General features: G+C 37.8%; 1 protein-coding gene across 1 annotated transcript in view; it reads right to left on the bottom strand.

Annotated features, from left to right (window-relative positions):
* Positions 1–887: 887 nt before the first annotated feature.
* LOC104073393 (collagen alpha-1(XII) chain-like) overlaps positions 888–20,531 on the bottom strand; it is a gene marked incomplete at its 3' end in the record, with an annotated part of 37,346 nt that continues 17,702 nt past the window's right edge. The window contains exons 9-26 of the mRNA XM_009573130.1: positions 18,560–18,829; positions 16,371–16,637; positions 13,903–14,095; positions 13,060–13,181; positions 10,254–10,403; positions 10,049–10,168; positions 9,343–9,507; positions 9,001–9,147; positions 8,210–8,349; positions 6,909–7,038; positions 5,706–5,851; positions 5,298–5,427; positions 4,345–4,484; positions 3,445–3,574; positions 1,885–2,024; positions 1,468–1,600; positions 1,342–1,368; positions 888–1,030 (exon numbers count right to left, since the gene is read on the bottom strand). Of these exons, the coding sequence (XP_009571425.1) occupies positions 888–1,030; positions 1,342–1,368; positions 1,468–1,600; positions 1,885–2,024; positions 3,445–3,574; positions 4,345–4,484; positions 5,298–5,427; positions 5,706–5,851; positions 6,909–7,038; positions 8,210–8,349; positions 9,001–9,147; positions 9,343–9,507; positions 10,049–10,168; positions 10,254–10,403; positions 13,060–13,181; positions 13,903–14,095; positions 16,371–16,637; positions 18,560–18,829 (2,693 nt within the window). The remainder of the gene's footprint in view (positions 1,031–1,341; positions 1,369–1,467; positions 1,601–1,884; positions 2,025–3,444; positions 3,575–4,344; positions 4,485–5,297; positions 5,428–5,705; positions 5,852–6,908; positions 7,039–8,209; positions 8,350–9,000; positions 9,148–9,342; positions 9,508–10,048; positions 10,169–10,253; positions 10,404–13,059; positions 13,182–13,902; positions 14,096–16,370; positions 16,638–18,559; positions 18,830–20,531) is intronic.

Genomic DNA, 20,531 nt, shown 5'->3' with positions numbered 1-20,531 from the left:
AACCTTAATGATTCTATGATTCTAAAGTAAACATTCCTAGACATGCTTCTGAACATGTGTGATCTTCAATTACAGGAACAAGCTAAATGAGTGTGGTTTTCATCTGAGACTGTTCCTCTGAGTCATTTGGCAGTAACCACAACAGCCTCCCACTGCAGAATAGGGCATTTTTAAGTAGCACACATTTCTGATAAACAGGCTGACTGAATTACCATTCCCAGGCTGTGTTGCGTAGGCCGCCAGTAGTCAACACAGCTCTTGCTGACGATGCAGGGAAAGCTGGCTGATCATACGGTGCTGGCTCTCCCTATCATTACAGCTGCTCAATCATATTAAAAGACACTAAAATACCTTAAACACTTCCCTAGCGTATGTTTCACATGGATTTGGTTTTGCAGCTGTCGCTTCTGGGTGGTTATTCTGTCCCTAGCGTGGTAAGAGACAGTCTCAGCTGCCCACAGTATGTTCCACGGCAAAGTCCCTCTGATAGCACATGAACTACACTATGAAAACAATGGAAAACTCTGGACTATGGAAGTAGTCATGGTCATTCATACTATTGATTGTTGTGACTTGTAGTCTCATGTGCTGATTGACTTGTTCCTCAACACATTTTAACTTTATTCTAGTTATATATATAGATTATGTGATTTTCAAGAAAACAGGCTGTATCCAAAGTTATTTTTGCTCCATAAAAAGCATTCTATGTTGGATTTGAAAGGGGAGAAAGAAAAAGGTGGGAATATATACTTATTCACCATAAATATAAATCTTCACCTAAAAGGTAATTAATATATACACTGTTGTGCTTTGAAAATAAATTATTCTAATGGATTGCAGAACTATCATTTAAGGTTGAATAACTATAGCACTTCAAAATTAGTTACCGACTGTTCAGGGCCGTCCCCACTGATAGGCTGGTAAACGATCCTGTATCTCTGCACTCGACCACTGGCAGGATCCCACTTCACAGTCAAACTGTGTGAAGTTGCATTGTACACCTGAAGGTTTCGTGGGCCACTCTTTGGGGCTGAGAAACATAATAAAGAAAAGAATAAATATGTAATGCAAGTAAAAAGCAGGGACAAACACTTCATTTGTACTTTTAGGGCTGCATGAATGCCTGACCAAGAGCAGAATGTATTAAGTATAAGACAACATAAACTGTAATGTTTGTAAAATAATAAACGTTTGGTAATCTAGTGTTTAGTATTCTTCCAAATACACAATAATATTTATTAAATGATCTCAGCTTTTTAATGTCAACATTCCTCACAGTTTAGAAGAAGATAGCTATGAGTTTTCTTTAATAATACCATACCTGGAAATTCAGATTCTTACCTTGTGTGGTGATAGGCACCAAGGGTACTAGAAAAAAGTAGAAAGAGTTTCAGAATTCTTGTATGTGTATGCCTTCTGATTTAATAACTATGAATAACAACATGCAGAAACCCTTTATTTACTTACGTGTTCGTTCACTGCCAATGAGGTCATCACTTTCTGATTCATCAGGATAGATGGCAGTAACTGAGACATCATATAAGATATCTGGATTCAAATTTTCAAAGACCAAACTATTCTCATCTCCATTTAAGATAGTCTTGTGGAGAAATTAAAAAAAAGTAAAAAAAAAAATAAATAAAAACAAAACAAACAAACCAAAACAAACAAACAGAGAGTGGGATATAACTGAGTAACTTTTTACACAGTACCATCACTACAAGTGGGTGTAACTATGTGTTCTACACCTTCTCACTGAATTTCCATTGAGCACAACAGGAGGGCTTGCAGGTTATAGGCCATTTATTAACTACATTTCTGATTTTAAAAATATACCCTCTGAGAGACTGCCCACAAAATCTTATGGTGACTATCTATTCTTACCTCCTGTTTTTCCGACCTTCCATAGGGTCCCCAGGTTATTCTATAGAGAGAGACATCTGGAGCTCCATGATCCCAAGTTCCTCTGAAACTATTAGTGGTTACATCTGTGATTCTGAGATTGACTGGTGCTGGTACAGGCTCTATTATGAGAAAAGGGACAGTATTCCACAAAATGTAACTACAAAATAAATACAGTTAAACCAAGGAATTACTCAGACAAAGAATTTAGAACATTATGTAGAAGATTCATCTCTCAGTTACCATGCTTCTAATGACTAAAATAAAATGCCGTAGTATAACCCAGCCCACCTACACTAAGCAAATCATCCTTCATAAGGTCACATGACCAGGTCATCACCAGATAGAACAAACGTAGCTCTACTGACCTCAGTAGAGGTCACAACTCACATGCCTGCTCACAACAACCAAAGTCCTAGCTCTTACATTTTGGAGTTAGAAGGAGTGATTATGAACTCCCACACACAGAGGTCAAGCTCCTGCATGAGTTTCTCCCAGATCTTAAAATTCTTTATATAAGCCAAATAAGTCATGACTGAATTACACCACTTATTTAGAAAGAATTCACAGAGGTTAACTGTAGGTTAAGGAGGCAAAATATTATAGCCACTGGAAAGAAATGAGTAAATAGGTAAAACCAGAGAATTAAACTAAAAATAATTTCTTTGGCAGAGCCTTCCTCTTTTTCCTTACACACACATTTACACAAAACCACAGCTATAGAAGAAAGGCCAGCACAAAAGTAAGAAAAAAACCTCACAAACATTTTTAAATACACCAGGCTACAAAATTAAAAATTCAGAAGAAAGAAAAAAAAAAAAGGGAGCACGTGCATGTTTTTTCTCTTTTTTTCACATCAGAGTGAGGGGCAGTGATAAGGCAACATTGCTCATTTCTATTCTAGCTCTTCTGGTTAGCTGTCTTCTTAAATCATAAGCCTAGATCAAGACAAGGGCTTCTCTGATATCAGCTTTCTACTTTCAGTCTGTTGCTTCCCTTGTACGGAGATCGGCTCTTACCGTTTGTGCAACACCATTTCCTTGCCTCTATTTGTTGAGATTACTCAAATGCTGCCTTTATGATTCTCTGAAAGTACAGGCTGGTTTAGCATTCCATGGTACAAAAACTCTCTTGGATCAGAAGCAAGATCATGTCTCTCTAATCCTCCAGCCCCAGTTTCCTACTTACTTTCCTAGATTCCTGCATAGACTTGCTAAACCTTTCCTCTGCCCTCATATTTTCTTACTAATTCTACCCCTACATTCCTCCTTCAGCCTCTAAACACAAATAATTTTGCTTCAGTTGCTGGTCTGTTGCCTCTCTGCAGACTGCAGGCTCAGTGTTTACTGCAGTAAGACACTGAACTCATCCAAGATTCCCAGGGATTATTATAATGCAAATATTCTACAAATGCAAGTAAAATATTTCTCAGATAGATTAAATTACAGTTCCACCTAAACTCAGTAATATATTGCAACAAACACAACTTAAATAGAACATAAGGCAAAAATAACCACAAGAAGGGTTATTAGGAAAACTTACGAGTGACAGCTTCTGCATTTATTGGTAGGGATTCCCCTTCATCGTATACAGCAACAACTTTTACATTATACAGTGTTTGGGAGGAAAGGTCAGAGAGAGTAGTGCTGGTTTGGAGTCTGTCGATTTCCACCTAAGCATAAAAATAGTGACTTCAGAATTGTAAATTTTTCTATTTTTGACTCTGCATTTGATTAACGGCAGAAATTCCTGTACTGAAAAACAGAAAAGTATTCGGCACTAAATTTTGCCATTTACCCCTAAATTTACACCTGAATATTGAGTGCTATCTACTAACTCCCTTGCAAAGTATATCGTCTCAGATACTAATACTACTTGTGGATCTTTCACTGCTTCATTCTTTTGGAAACAAGGATGCAGACTGCATCTCCAGAAAATTCTGATTCCCTTACAAAAACACATTTAATCCTCCAAGAGCTGATTCATGCCTAACAGTGCAATTATGGAAAGCTTACACATAACTCAAAGCCATCTCTAACAATGGTCACACATGTTCTGACAGTGGGCAAAGGAGTTAACATACCTTTATTCCACAATCCTGTCCTCCTAATTGTAAACTGTTCTTAGAGCTTGGGAAGATAAGTAGAAATGGCAAGAGAGTAGAAATGGCTATTTATCAAAGCACAGGAAAATTCTCCAGTCAGTTTGAGGATTTTCCCTCTCTGGAGGAGGAGGAGGAAGAGGGGAGTACATAAAGAAATCTCTCTCTTGCTTATTCAGTTTCCAAGAAACGAGTACCCTTTCCTGACTGCAATCACCATGAACTGATGTTCTTTATTCTCAATGGTGGCTTATAATACTACTTTAACTATTATTTTAGTAACCTAGCTCCTCAAAATAAAACTGCCTTCTAGTACTTTCAAAAATGTTCCTGTCATTTACCTCCTTTACATCAGCTTCATCAGCTATTTTGTATCTTAGGATGTATTTTCGAACTTTCCCTGGGGCCGGATCCCAAAGGACATTCATGCTGCTGTGAGTAACATCCTGAATTGTTAAGCCTCTAGGTCCAGGCAAAGGTACTGTAAAAATAATGACAGTAGTAAGTGAAAATGCTGTTCACAGCAGAGGTATAGGTCTCTCACAGAAGGAATTAAATTCTTTTCATGCATTTCATTGAAATGGAGGCAATAACTTTCTGGGAAGTTCCTTGCTCTGGCCATTAGATGAAGCAGTTTAGGAGATTATTGTCCCAGCAATGAGCAAAATAGCTATAAACTATGGTAGCTTCACCTTCGTAAATTATAAGCACAATACTTTTAGAAGTATCAGTGCTTAAGATTGTAACTTTTGGTGACAACAGCCACTTTTTCGTGTACAGTTAAGGGTTTAACATTTTTTAAGAACATACAAATAACCATACCGCGTGCATCTAGGCCAGAAACATGCCTCTGCCAGTAGGAAATGTTTAATGAAAGATGTTTAATGAAAGGTATAAAAAAGGAAGCCATGTTTAGATCAATTTTTTTCTAGATATGGCATGTTTCCTTAGCATTTTCTATACTTAAGAGAATGTCTGAATTCGGGAACAAGGTTTCTAAGTTAATGCAAGCAAAATTGAGACCTTTCAAAAGCACTATAGCCTCAAGATTGTCGAGCCAACTTCCTTCATTATTCAAGGAAAAAACTCTTTTGTTCCTCTTTTAATAGTTGGTGCCTTTTCATTGAAATTGCCTTTAAGTTCTTTTGGAAATGTATGAGTGTTAGAAAATGCATGAAACATGGAAAAGACGGTCTTCTAAACAAAACAGAATATATAAAAACTGTTGCATGAAAGAAAACTAAAATTAAATGTTGCTGAAGCAACAACAAAGCAAAAATCAAGATGTCCATACATGTCACTTCCTGGGTGGTGAGTGGGTCACTGGTGATATCACCAAACAATACGTAAGCTGTTAAAGTGTACTCAGTATTGGGGATGAGATCTACCAGCTGCACCTCATTCACTGATGGTCCAACACGCATCTGCACATGAAAAATAACACACCATGTTTAAAATCTGAAGAAAGCAATGGCAGAAAAGCAAGCAATGATTTAACTTCAAGGGAATTTTGTTTGTGAGATTCACAGTATATTTACAGCTTCCTGACTGATGTCATTGTATAAAATATCCCAGTAAGTTCACTGCACTTCAAGAAGTACATGCCAGTCTCTTTTGACTATTATGATAGATCAAGAAAATCTATCAGTTTTTCATAATTTATTTTTGGCAGAGTACAGGAAGTGAAGACAAATTCTCTTACTTCTTTCTCTGCGGTTGGGACTGTGGCATTCACAGGTTCATATGTTAACAAATAACCAGTAGCTCCATTGAGAGGTTCCCATCTCACTTGCATGGAAGTTGATCCAATGTCATAAACATTCAAATTTCTAACTGAAGAAATTGGCACTGTCAAATAAAAAAAAAATATTAATTTATTTCCTTCACCTTCTTCACTTTTCATATTTCACATCACAGGTAGTACCACTGAGAATATTGCACATGGGTATTAGGGTACATTATGGGTACTAGAAAGGTGATCTGCAAGTAGTGGTATTTTAAGTGGTGCTTAGTTTAAGAATGAGGTAATGGTCATCACATTTTGGATGTGCTACAGATTTGGTATACACGCAGCTAAAACTATCTTACAAGTCTGCACTGGAACACTTGAATATTCTAAAAAGCAACATTAACTCATATGAATGCTCTAATATGAAACAACATGACTGGTTTGGGATCCGTACTTGTAAAAGGATTTTTTGTACTTTCTTCTTGTTTTCTATATTTCTCAAATTATTAAATAAACATCAAAAATTACCACAGACTTCACAAAAATCATGTATGTACTTTAAGAGTTTATGACAAGCCTAATAGAAAACAATCAAAGTAGTGACATGAACACCCAATATTCAATATTCTTACAGAGGCAGAAAAGTCACCTATGTTGCATTCAGCATAAATATACCTAAAACCAATCATGCAGACAGCTAATAGCAGAAACATGGCTAAGTTATGTCTCATAGAAGTGACGTCATTTTGTTGAACTGGCTTTTTGTTAATCTTATAAAATTACAATGAATTTCTATAGTATTCTGGCTGCTAGTAGCAGAAATTAATGATCTAGCATAAAAATGAAGCAGTACACATTTGTATACGACCAGATTTCAGGAATTTATAAACTCTGTCTTGTTATTCATGTCTGTTGCTCTAGTCTTGTACAGCCATGCTTTATGAGCCTGGAAAGAAGCTGGGACAAACATTTTTTACCACACTGCAGTTTCACTTTGCTAAAGTTTTCCAGTCAAGATCTGAACAACCAGTGTAACACAACATAATTTGGTCATTCAAATTAAAAATTTTGTTTCCTCTAAGAAGAAAGCCCCATAGTGCTAAAAGTTCTACTGGACAGTTCCCCAGATGCCAAACTGGCTGTTAACACATTATTCAAGTTCCGTTTCTAACTTACAAGTTGTTTCCCTGCCGATTAGAGGTTCACTGCTTTCATCTTCTACCACAGAAAACACGTTAACAACATACTCTGTTTCAGGTTTCAGATCTTTCAGAACTGTCGTTGTTTCCATCCTGCTTACATAAAACTACATAAAAGAGAAGCAATGTTAACCACTGCACAAAAATGCATTTGTAATCTTATCTCTAAGAAAAAAAATTATTCCTTGTGAAACCAATGGTATGGAACTAAAAATAAGTATTGTCTTAATCTTCTATGTATTTTGTCTGACAGTATATCATTTTAGGGAAACCTCAGACAGACACTTGTTTTCAACAGAGCTAGATGTATCTAGCAGCACTCACTGTGCATCCTGCTTTCACATGTTTTACACTTTTATATTACTCAGCAACATAAAGAAAGTGCCAGGGATATATGTTACCACTTTGGAAAAAAGTTTTAAACGCCCAGCATAATCTAGATGGTTACAGCACATGGTATTAGCAACATCTTGCAGAACAGAAATGCCAGCAAGCAGTCAAGCTGTAAAGTCAGTGTGCACTGGAATGACTGCTCCAACCTTAATTAAAGGCCAAATCCTGAGGTCGTGACTTACTAAGACTAAATTCTCCATGAGTCAAATCTGAGTTAAGATTTAAAAGCCACATTCAAAGATTGGAAGTTCAGAATTAGGTACACAGAGGCGCCTAACTTCATTCACCTAAATACTATTCTGTCTGGTTGAAGAGAGTGACGAGCAATTCAGATTGCCTAGAATCAAGGGTTGCCAGTTACTGGCTCTCTGTGTAGAGAAGTAATAACCACAAGATGAGTTTGACCCTCTGCATTAAACAGTTTGGAGGATATGCTTAGGCACAGATTCAAAGTACTATCATGCAATGTTAATCTAAGCAGTACCTCACAACCTGTATCACCCACTGTCTTTTTTTCTATTAACAAGAAAATGTACTAAAAGGACAGTGAGCCTACCCATGAGTATGCTCTGAAAATTTCTACTTCAGACTTATTTAAACCAATATATGACAGTGGAATAGGAACAGAAAGGAATTACTAGAAACACCTGCCAAGTATTTTTAAGAAATACATTTTACTTCTGGATTCATGATTTTAAAACAACCAAAGTCATCTTTATGCTCCTACTTTTTGTATCATTTACTAGGCATGATATTCTTGACCTTGGGAGCCTTTTTTCATTTACTGTTATACCATACACAGCACAAACTTCAGAATGACATTACTGTGATGTGGAAGTCCAAGGTTATTATGGACAATGTCAGAGATGAACATACAGTACTAACCTGTTGAGGGCTACCTCCAGAGGTGGGGTAATATTCAACTCTGTATCTATCAACACTCTCAGGAGGTGGACTCCATCTCAGTCTGAAAGAACGAGGTGTCACTTCTGAAATAACTAGGTTAGAGGGAGGTGGCAAATCACCTACAAGTGGAAGCAAATTAAAAAATTATTAATTTATCTTATATCATCAGGAATAAAAACATGAGACAAAAAAAAATTGCTTAGGGAAAAAAAAAACACTTTAGGTACTTGCTTCTGTTTCTGTTTCCTCAGGAATTCTTAAAGCAACTGTGTGAAGAGAGAGCTCACCATCACACCCTCAATACCAAACAAGCTCTCTATCATTCCTACTCCACCTTCAACACCAGTGTTTCACTGGAGAACCATCAGCTAACATTACTGTTTTTCCATGCCAGGCTTTGCTTTTGGGCTGTCAGACATTAATACTTGAGCAGGGCTGCTGAAATTTTCTTTATTGGATGAGTATCATCAAAGAACCTGCCACAATGAGCAAAAAGGTGACACACCGAGCAACATACTTCCTGATTCTGTGAGAAAAGAAGGCACGTCCAGCTGTGTCATGCTGTGTTAGGTATAACACAGTCATTGTTGAAAGGAAAAGAAGAACCCCTACAGGGTAGTCCAGGTGGTCTGCACAACTTCCTCACACCAGCAGCTGAAAAAACAGCCCAGGGCTACACAGTGTTCCCAGTAAGTAATAAAAAGGAATTAGCAGTGCAAGCACGTAAATGGAAAAAGGATGAATTAGATTGAAAAGAAAATGTGATGTACCTGGACCTTTCACACTGTTACACAGATTTGTGGTTACATCATCAACAATGCTAGCCAGGAAGGAGAAATCTGCAACATTGTAAGCATGAATGTCATCTGGATCCGTTGCAATCTGCTTCAATTCATTTTCATCTGCATTTTTAATACCTTACAGAGAAGACATGAAGACAAAACTTGTTAGAAATTACAGCCATGAAACACAATGCCATGAACTTAAGTCCAAAGTCCAAACACATTCTTTGAATATCCTTTTAGGTACTTATGTATGTTGCCACTTCCCTGTGCATTTAGCAGATGGGCAGGAGGGGGCTGGCGCAGGCCACCTTTTCATAGAATACTTACCAATTGCATAAAGTTCCACTCCCTCATCTCTGAGTCTTCTTGAAGGGGTGACTACATCATCTTGTGATTTGCCATCAGTGATGAGAACACCAATTTTGCGAGCTCTGGGTCTTAAGCCTGCATCTTGTTTGAAGTTGTTTTTTAAGATGAAATCCAAGGCCATTCCTAGCATGATACAAAGAAGGTAACCATCACTATATACTATTTCCACATAGTAGTCACGACAAAGGAGAGTATTTCATTCCAGTGATTTCCTCTGACAACATCATTCCACAATTTACTTCCTTCTAGAAGCACTCAGAATCTAGCTGCAGCATATCGTCTAGACTTACCAGCAACCGATACTATTTCAGCCCTTTCAAAGTCTCTAATCTTTTATCTTTTACGCATTACCCTCCTATCTGATCTCCTCTAGCCCCCTTTCTGGGTCTTCATCCCAACCCTGACATGGTACTGCCTTTTCTTCTTCCCATATGCTCAACAGCAAACCAAGTTTTCATCACCCAAGCTCTCCTCCATCACTTTTCTCCAGATTTCCACTGAGTTTATATGTCTACATGCTATACCTGTTCTCTTCCAAACATACTGAATTGAACTGTAAGGCCCTTTCATCATGGATAAATTTGAGGTCACTGAACAATACTGGGGTCAGCTACTAGAATTATTTTTATTGGAGCTTAAGGAAAATCCCGGCAGTGTGACATACCTGTTAGAGTATTGCCTCCTTTATATGGTAAGTTGGCTACAGCCTCTAACAAAGCCTGTTTGGTTCGGTAAGCGTTGAGATTCCATTCTGTCCTGGGATCTCCACTATACTGTGCAAGACCTGGAAAAAAAGCCATCATTACTCAGTTATTATGTGGCTGTGTAGCAGTTACGCCTCATTTTCCCTCCAACATATGAGGACTTACCAATCTGTACTTTGTCAGGACCAATATCAAAAACTTCAACAATACGGGCAATGAAGTTCCTGACAGTTTTAAAATTTGGACGCCCGATACTCCATGAGCCGTCCACCAGCAGCACGATATCAGCTTCTGCTCTGGTTCTACATTCTAAACCTGCCGTGTCAACCAGAAAAATATAACCTTAGCATGATAGCTTTCAACCAGAAAAATATAGCCTTAGCATGATAGCTTTCTTTCCCCATCCTTTTATATGACATATGTCATGAGTTAGCTTCCAAAATAGCTCTAGTTTTATTCACTGGCACTCTGTCAAGTATGACCTATTTGTGAACGTTATTCACACTAGTCACTGGTTCCATGGCAAAAGCTGCGTAAATTTCTTCATGTATGTTTCCTTTTATAAATAAGCCCTCACAAATGTCAAGGCCAGTGCTCTTCTCTATTGTCATCTCATTATCTGTTTTGGTCTTCAAAGATGGTGGATAACCTGATTTCAGAGGTTTTGTAAAAGACCACTAAGCTAACCACTGACATGGCAGTGAGCATTATCAGATTATCCAAATTTACAGTATTTTAGTCTGTCATGGTTGGCTAAACTACTGCTTAATTTTCAACTATGCAATAGTGGAATTAATAGCATATATTGCAACCACTTTCAAATACATAGCATTTCTGAATTTTTAGGGGGAAAAGACATAGTAATACAGGTAGTATAGAAGTTTGCATGTCCAGGAAAGAAAGAATAAAATTTAAAGAAGATACACAAACATAAACACAGGTCAAGAGATAGAGAAGGAACAATAACAAACATTTATATAAAGCTGCAATGTTCTGAAAAGGTAGGAAGTTATTTCAGATATCTTCAGTTTACAAATTACAGAATAAAATACGCATCATATGGTTTTCATCACAAGGAAAATCACAAAATATTTATACAAAACAGACAGACACAATGATTTTATCCACAGCCATTTTTAAAAAAAAAAAAATCCTTGCTCTCTCTCTTTTCCTGTAGATTGTGTTACCAGCTGCAAATTTTCTGGCTTCCTGCCATCAGAGCTTCTGGTCTTTATATGGAAGAAATCCCATTGAGAAAAATCAGCCACACTCATCACAGTTGAAAGATATTGTGATTTCATATATGTTCCACATAATTGATCCAACACTGTAGACTCATGAATATAACTATTCCATGTACCTGGGGGTTAAAAGCATGATCCTCTTCTGCATAGAAAATATAGATCTAGTCTTTAGTCAGGACAATAAAATCAGTTGGGAGTAGGGTTTAAGTAAAACCATGTTAGTTCAAAAAATTGCATGCATCACTTTAATACGGAAGTTAAAGTTAGCTTCATGTACAACATAAAAGTTAAAACTATTTTGACTTTTATTTTTCTTCCAACTACCATTGTTCCAACATGGAAAATTCTAGCAAAGGCACCAGACCTAGGGTGATTTTTTTTCCCCTATTAATAAATAATGTACTATTACATTTACAGTCCCAGATATATTTTTTCACATTAACCATGACTCAAATCCATGCATTAGTAAAACTAATCAGCTTAAAGAATATAACACTGAAGACAGAAATGACAGCTGCTGTAATAAAAAATAACAAACCACTCTCAGTGCAATTATTTTTCTGCCAGACTTATTACAGCTTTACAGCTTATTACAGACTGATGGCCTGTTACATCGTTTTTCTCAGTTTTACTCTCTTGTATTAGACAGAATAGGACGGCTATTAATTAAGAAGTTTCTAAAAATGTTATCAATAAAGTTACATGAAGTGAATATTTTTTACACGGCCCAGTGTGGAAACAAGGCATCAAAGAGATTAAGCAAAAAGAATATAGAGTCAACTGTCAGAAATATTATTTAACTCTGAAAGGCCTTTGCAGTTAGGTTCTTCCTCCTCACCAAATTCTCTCTGATGGCTATGCAAGCCTTGAAATGGCAGAGGAGAAAAGTTTTTACTTCTACATGTATACTTGACTATTAAGAAGCAAAGACCTACTTCTTTATGCTTTCCATGAAAGGAGGACTGAACCCTGAAACTCTCTTCATCCAATATTAATTGAGAGTATGGCGGACATAACTATTAGCATGCAGAGGCCCATGCCACACCAAGGGAGCTGCTATCATAACATTCATAGAAACTTTGACTGCAAGGTTTAGCTACACAGGGAGAAACTCCCAAACAGATTCTAGAGAGCTCTCAGCAGTTGCATTTCTGAACTAAGTCTCCTCCTTCTACACTAAAAAAAAAAAAAGACTAAATAATGGTTATGTTGCATATAAACTCAAATAATACACAATAACACTGGGACATTCCCAACTATCAGATCTTTGTTCATTACACCATCTTAGTCTTAAAAGGAAAAGTCACCATAGAAGGACAAGCAAAGGGCTAAAGATCTGCTTAAAATTCTTTGTTCTACTCCTATGAACACCCCTGTAGATGAGCTATGATCTCTGTTCAAGAATTTGACCTTATGCAATTTAACACAGATGTGGATGGCTTGAAAATGCAATGCAGATGGATTTGACTAATCAGCAAAACATGGGTTGCCTGAGTTATCATCTTTGTAAGATCATCGAAAGGGTGCAGAGGACTAGAATCGTGAACTGGGGCATACTTAGTGGTCATTTCAGACCAGAGGTTATGCCATCAGGGTAGGGAGTATACTGAATCCTGTAAATAAATATTTATGTGCATTAGAAAAACGATAAGGAAACGCTGGTAAACTTTTGGTCTTTTTTTATCCAAAAGCCAAGGCTGCCTTTTCTTCAATTCAGTCATGTTTACCTCTAGATAAAAATGGCTCCGAAGTAGTATCTGAAAGGGTGGTCATCTCTTGTCCAACCAGGGGGCTGCTCTCTCCTCCTTCAAACATTCCAAAAACATTTACCTTATAGGTAGTTCCTGCCCTGCAATAATTAAACAAATGTACTGTAACTGAAGTCACTTGGCTAGCTAAATGCTGACACTTCACTTATGAAATCCTCACAGAAAAAAATCACCCATGGAAAAGAAGATGCTAAAACGTGAAGCCCAAAGACTAACTCTTCCACAAGACAGTGAAGTTTCGACAATTTAAAAGCTGATTCTAGATTTATATACTTAAATTTATAGCCTTCTTCATTCAAGTAATTTAAGATTAATAAAGACTAATATAATAATTAATTAATGATCCTATTTTTAATATATTTATTTGCAAAATGATTTTGACATGGTCCAAAGCCTACTTTATAAATCCAGGCCTCTGAGAAAATAAATCAAGAACTAAACTAGTTTGTTGGGGTTTTTTTTAACATGAGGTAAGGAACTTTTGGGAGGAAACTTTAGAAATCCCAGCTTTCTCCAGTGTCCCATTAGCTTTCTCATATGTGAAACACGGAACACAGCCTCTGCCCATATCTTCGCCTCCTTCAGTTCCTGTGAGAACACCATAAGTGATGTGAATAATCTCAGAAAGAGCCCTGCCAGGTGCCTTTCAGAAACTGCATAACAAGATCCTCGTAGCTTATTGACAAAACTACTTTCTTACTTACAGTAGATTTTGCCAGGCATTTCAATCCCAGATCATGATTAAACAAAACCCTAAGCTAAAGTTATTTAAAAAAAAAAGATACGAATTATTATCCATACCTAAGCTCCTCCAATACCACTGTGCTGTCATACGGCCCCACTATTAATTCTCCAAGACTCCCGTCATCTTCAGTAGGGTGGAAAGTTACTTTGTACCCCTTCACTCGCCCTGGGGCTGGCTCCCAGGTTACTCGGAAACTGGACATAGTTGAATCAGAAGTTCTCAGATTTCGAGGTGGCTTAAAGGGAGAGGCTGCAAGGATGGGAAAAAAGAATTTAAATCAGGTCTGGTTATGGAAAAAGAATCAACAAGTATGCTTTTATGTAAAAATCTATATGCAAATCCAGTATTAGTGACAGCCCTAAACTCTTTGTGCCTTCCCTTTGACATAAAGACAAGTATCAAGAGATGAAAGGTGAGAGTCACTTCACCTAATTTTAGCTACCTAACCAATAGGTATTGGTGGGCTAAGTTTGTTGTCAAGGCTCCCTCTACAGTCAATGGACTGAGGGATAGACAGCAATTCATCTCACCTGTCTTAAACATCCATCTGATCTTACAATACATGTTGACTATAGGTGGACTAACCACCATCAGTCTTTCTCTTTATTAATTATAGACTAGCCCTCCCTCTTTTACATGGCAACAAGAAGGTGAGCCATATAAACCAAAAGAGAGAAATGGAAGCAGCTTCCTCTCAAAACAACACTGAAAAAAAGATAATTTACTGCAGGCAAAAGTCACACCCAGCCAGTACTCAGTCACCAATATCACTTCTCAAGCTGCTTCCTCAGAGCTCTGGGTCCCACAGGTTAGAGCATGGAGAGGGTGGAAGCAAGGATGCTTTTGTAGAAAAGGTCCTGCCAACAGTCCTCTCCCTTCACACACTCAGGGCCTGGCAGCTCAAGCAACTTCACCAATCACAGGTGTGGCAGCATGTCAAAAAATAATTATTCAGAGGAGTGCCAGCCAAACAGCTTGCGGTTTTTAGGTCAAGAGCGATTTCCTCTGAAGACTAATGGTTACCTAGTGCAGGTCGGTCCTCACAGACAGAGAGTGTGGTTAACAAGCCTGCTGCTAGCTTCTGCACCACTTTTGCCTTTGTGTAAATCTAAAGTGCACAATCTAAAGTCGTAGAAAATACTGCAGCAGCGTAATCTCAAAGTTGCAAAAATGGAAATTAAAGTAAACAGAAAGTCACCACTATAGCTTTGGAGTGAAAAGGTGGAGGGAAAATAAAAAGAGTTTGTCTTATCCCTGTGCCTATGCAATTGTCTAACTGTAGCTGAAAGATCACAAATTACCTCAGATTGTGAATTCTGCTGAGAAACAGTACGTACACTCTGACTCACAAGGAAAAATACAGCGTCTCTGTCTCATCTCCCATGATACTCCTCCCTGAATTATCATGACAGCTTCAACTAACAAGATCACTCAGGCTCCATTTGCTTCCAAAGAGTGATTACCACCACAATTATTTACACTGAAAGCACAGAGGCGTATCTGTATCAAGATGAACAGGTCAAAAATCAAAAGCAGCTGGATGATCTGAGATTTATCTCAGTATAATTTTCAGGATTGAAAAGCTAGTTGTTGGTCAAGAGCTGATCAAGTTTTCATGACTCCTCTACATCAACCACATTTTAATTTAAAAAGAAATCTTCCTTCAGTAACTGAGGATCCAACAATATATCCACTGTTAGGAGACTTGTTTCTTACTTCCTGTCATCATTCAATATGACATATGTTCAGAGAACAGAGAATGGCACTAGTCCCACATGGGCAGAAACATCTTGAAAAAAATTCTCTTTTGATAATAGATCTCTATCTATGGAAGCAGAAAACTGACTCTAAATCTGTTTGATTTGATCTGGATAGCAAGAGAACATTTCCTTACAAAATGAAAGACCAGCATCAGATACATACTAAAAGCAGAGTAGAAAATGAGTCCTCATCAGGACTTAATAAACGTTTTAGAGTTTCAGTTTTTGAGAGAGAAGACAGCTTGTCCAAAAGACCATAGTCTCTGAGGTCAGGCTTCCACTGTTGACTCTTCAAAATCATCTACTCCCCTTTTTTATTACCTCAGGTTTTCCACAAAGAATATGGTGATCAAAGAAGACAAATCTAAGTAACAGGATGCTGGGTAGCTATTTAATCAACACCCAGGACCAAAAGGCAAATTATGAAACAACTGATAACACTTGATTAAGTAGTCTGTTGGTAGACTGTCTTCCTCACAAAACATCTTGTTTTACTTCTGATGACAGTGTTTCAAAACAAGTCCAGCATTTTCAACCAGATTTTACACCATATTTACACCACCAATATCAACAGCAAAAAGCTGTGCTCAGGCCATGCCATAGCGAAGTTTCCAACAAATCAAACTCTCTTCTCAACCTCTAACATTTTCTTCAATTTGCCTGGAGTCTTGGCAGACTCCACCATACTTTTCTATGTATCATGATTATTAATTTTAAGCACAAAACTGTAATTATCAAATCCTGTACAAGCTTGTGATACATACCTGTTGTTCCTTCTGCTTTTCTTGATTTTCCTTGTCCAAAATCATAAATTGGAACAACACTGAGGTCGTATGTAGTTCGTGGCTTAAGTCGCTTTAACACTATGCTTGTAGCAGGAGCGTTTACTCTTCCAAACATCTGTCTTCCTCCACTGCGTGGTCGGTAGTACACACGATAAGACAAGACTTTCCCAGGTGAAGGCTGCCATGTAACTCTCATTGTATTTTCTGTCTCGTTGTCTACTGTCACAGTCCTGGCATTTGGTGACACTTTTCAGTGTAAAAATACAGATAAATGTTTACTTTGTCACATAAAGATATGTTCAAATGCATGCCTACAACAGTCATTCTGCTGTATTAAAAAAAAAATTGAATTGCCCTCTTTAAAATTACAGTATTTGATTGTGGGGAAGACACAGGGCAATCTCACAGACCATTGTTAAATTATTTTTTAACTGTAATGGACTAAACAAACATAAGTGTGCTTTCCACTACAGAGAAAAAAAGAGGGAAGTATAAATTACACGATGACACACTGGGAGTTTTATTTAGTCACACTTTCCAGTAATCTGTTAAGTAATGGATTCAGCGCTCTCAAATGAAAGTGATATATTATAAAGCCATTGTTTTTTTATGAACACAATGTCCTATAAAGTTAAGATTTTCTAAGTTTCGAGTTTACAGGCCTGATAAAGTACTGGTATATACCTAAACTGCTGGGTGTTGGTCTCCATACAAACTATCCTGCAAATAGTGGTGAGTGACTTTCCAAATGCTTGGAAAATCACTCACCACTATTTGCAGGATAGTATATGTGCTGAAATAAGCACATAGACTAATAAAGCATTTTCTCTACAAATTGCAGCACTCGGCTTCTAAGAGATATTTTCCAGACTGTACAAATGTTACAAATGATCTGAAGTAAACTGAAAGGTATGTAATGCTGGCTGTCAGCCGGAATAAGCCATCTAGGTTTTGGCAAAACAGAACCTTCTTGCCATGCCAGAATCAGTCAGTATTTCATCACATGGCAAGGTAGGCTTTGCAGGCTACAGTATCCTCTCCCAGTCCTAAGAACTGAGAATTTCTAATTGTGTTTGCAACAGAAAGATGCAATGTTAGTTAGTCTTAGGTCTGGGGCTATTGATAGGCCTCACAGCAAGTTCCCTCAGACAGCACATTGAGGGAAGCAACAAACAATATGGCTAAGCTTCCTACTTAACCTGGAGAAGGCTGGACAGCTAATGTGCTGTTCTTGAAGAAAGAAGGAAGATGTGGGACAGCAGTCTGCTTTGACTCTGGGGAGTCAGCTCTTACCAATGGCAACAATTACTACTCTTGCAAGACCTTAAGAGCAACTACACTGGGTCAAGGTTAATGTAGTTCAGCAGTCTGTCTCCAACAGTAGTCAAAACAGATGCTTAGGAAAGAGTACAAGAACATGTAAACACACATGATGCTTGCCCAGAGCACTCCCTCAGGCTTCGTCTTCACATGGCCCCTTTAGGCAAACAAGAGAAACATCAAGGCTGATCCAGCGCATCCCTTCATTCATTCTGTCTCCACTACTTGCCAGTTCTTGCTATACAGCAACAAGCTATCTCTGGCCCCTCAGTGTTTTTTACTTTGCTTACATTGCAGGAAAGGCTTGAGCCTGCTTTGACTAATAGTACATAACGTTTATCAAATAAGAAAAAAGAAGAGCCTCAGGAAAGGTAAATAACAAACATCAAAATCACCCACTGAGCCTCAGTTTGAGGACTGTGAAGACTGGAAAGGGCAATAGCTTGGAAAGGAAATTCATTGATTCTGTGGGAATTTACGCCACCTTTCCTCCTTACTCTATCCATAACATTTCTTCCACCTAATTTCCAGCAGTCACACCAAACCTATGAAAAGCTGTCTTCAGAGTAATTTGCAGACAAAATCACATCTTTGTAATTTTGTAATTACTTCCACATCTGGAAGTAATTCTTGCTGAATCCAAACCTACATGACATAGAAGAGATTTTCCTTTTTTTAATGGTCAAACAAAAAGCCAGAATTGACTGATCTGAGGTGGCATTTTGGTTTGGGGTTACTTTTCAGAAAAAAAAAAAGGTGAAGAAAAATAAGGTCCATTTTCTTGAAAATATGATAATTTCATCAAGAAGAAAATGTTACAAATGGTGGTAATGTTGTACTACACTCACCGTCAGTAAAAGCCTCTCCTTCTACTGGGTCTCCCTCTCCACTGCTGTAGGTTGCATATACTGAAATCCTGTATTTAGTCTCTGGCTCCAAGCCTTCTAGCACAGCATCCACTGTATTTCCAGGGACCCTCTTCTCTCCCATCGTATCATCATAAAGTGATTTCCATACTATCCTATAATCATTAACTGCTCCTGGAGCTGGTGTCCATGATAACCCAACTGTAGTGTCAGTTATGTCTGTGGTAACCAAATTACGTGGTGAACCACGTTCTGCAAGAAAGAAAAGAGCAAATTGTCTCTAAAATACGAATAGCGAAAGTTAGCAAAGTACAAATGGAAAAGTAAAATGATCATAAGAGCAAAATCAAATTGTTCCCATCAATATTAGTTTCAATTACAAACACTTGTAGTTCCAAGAGAAAATTGATGGATTTTTCAACAAAATGCTTAAAGCTATCTTTAGACTATGAATGATCCTATCCCTTGCCATGCAAGATACTTAGCAGTTATGTTTTAGAATATGCAAAATAAAAATGGCATTAATCACAGACTTGGAATGAAGCCAGCGCTTAAATGTGCTGCAGCTCATTTAGGTAGGTTTTAACTCTCAAGTAAATAATTTTATTTCATTCATTCATCTTCATCCTCATGTGTGTAACTTTTTCTGGGGGGTAAATAAAGGAGACTTTGACCTGAGTGAAACAGTCCTTTCTCTGAGAACTTATCTTCTTATTTAATAGTACTATTCTTATCTTCCAGACTACCGCTTACCAGATCTATTAGCTATTTCATTTTATGTTTACAACTAATTTGCAGTGTGTTTACTTCATGCCACAGTTACAGTAGAAAACAGTCTCCATCTTTCCACTCATAAGACTTGTACCTCTTTCCTCCCTGCAGTTTGTTCCAGCCAGCTTGGAACGAAGGAAACAGCTCGTTAGTCTGTGAAATCCAGTTGTCAGCTGGATGCGTGAATCTCACCTAACACACTAGAGTAATTCCACTGCTTAAAATTGGAGCTCATTGGTCTAAAGTGGTGCAATGAAAGAAGTGCCTCTGTTTAATGTTTAACATACATTTATAACATATGTTCAATTTTCCTATTGCTGTGGCTGGCTTCTGATGGCAGGAAAGGAGTGCTGATTGGTGGGTTTAATGCAATGGCCTCACTGTAGCGAAATCTGCAAAAGGGATCTACAAAACCAGATCCACATACACACAGAAGCGTTTGGTTCTTTGGTGTGTATTCTCTGTGGCCTACAGGACATTCCTGAGAGACTGCTTAGCAAGAGGACTTAAACACTTGAGATGGCCTCATGGCATCACAGTTTTACCTCCACTGACAAAAATATATCCCTACATTATACCACAGCAACCAACAGGAACAGAGTCAAAATTCTTTGAACACAGAGAAATTCAGTACCTATCCAATTTCCACTGCTTAGGCTCATTGCAAGAACAGACCTTGCTGTTTTCAGAAGCCTGAAGCAGTTTCAGTCCAAGGCTGAGCAACAAGTTGCTCAAAGTCATATACTGTGTTTTCACTTTTCATATTCATTTGTCTTTCACTTCCACCACAAATCTGCAATGTTTCCAAACATAATCCCACAGGAGCAAACAGAACTACCTGTAGAAAGGCTTCATTTTGGAAATATCTCATTGCCAGCACAACTTCATTAAAGCTGAGCCAATTAATCCCACTTGGCTTAATGAAGAATGGAAATTAATATCAATCTATCTGAAAACAATGCTTACAGTATAATAAAGATTCATCAGCTACACAGATTACAGAATCAGAGGGTACCACTCCAGTCACAAAGCTGACTGTCAAATATAGCGAGTAGAGCATGTAAGAGAATTCCATTGTGTTGTGGGGTTTTTCTGATTTTAATTCACAGTCTTGGGACAGACCATCATGTTCTTCTGGAGGCAATTCTTTTTCCATCCTAACTCTGCATCAGTTCTTACAATT

The sequence above is a fragment of the Fulmarus glacialis genome, unplaced genomic scaffold, assembly GCF_000690835.1.
Source record: "Fulmarus glacialis isolate BGI_N327 unplaced genomic scaffold, ASM69083v1 scaffold35742, whole genome shotgun sequence".
Lineage (NCBI taxonomy): Eukaryota > Metazoa > Chordata > Aves > Procellariiformes > Procellariidae > Fulmarus > Fulmarus glacialis.
Note: the sequence above shows the minus strand (reverse complement) of the source record. Positions and strands in the feature narration are given on the sequence as shown.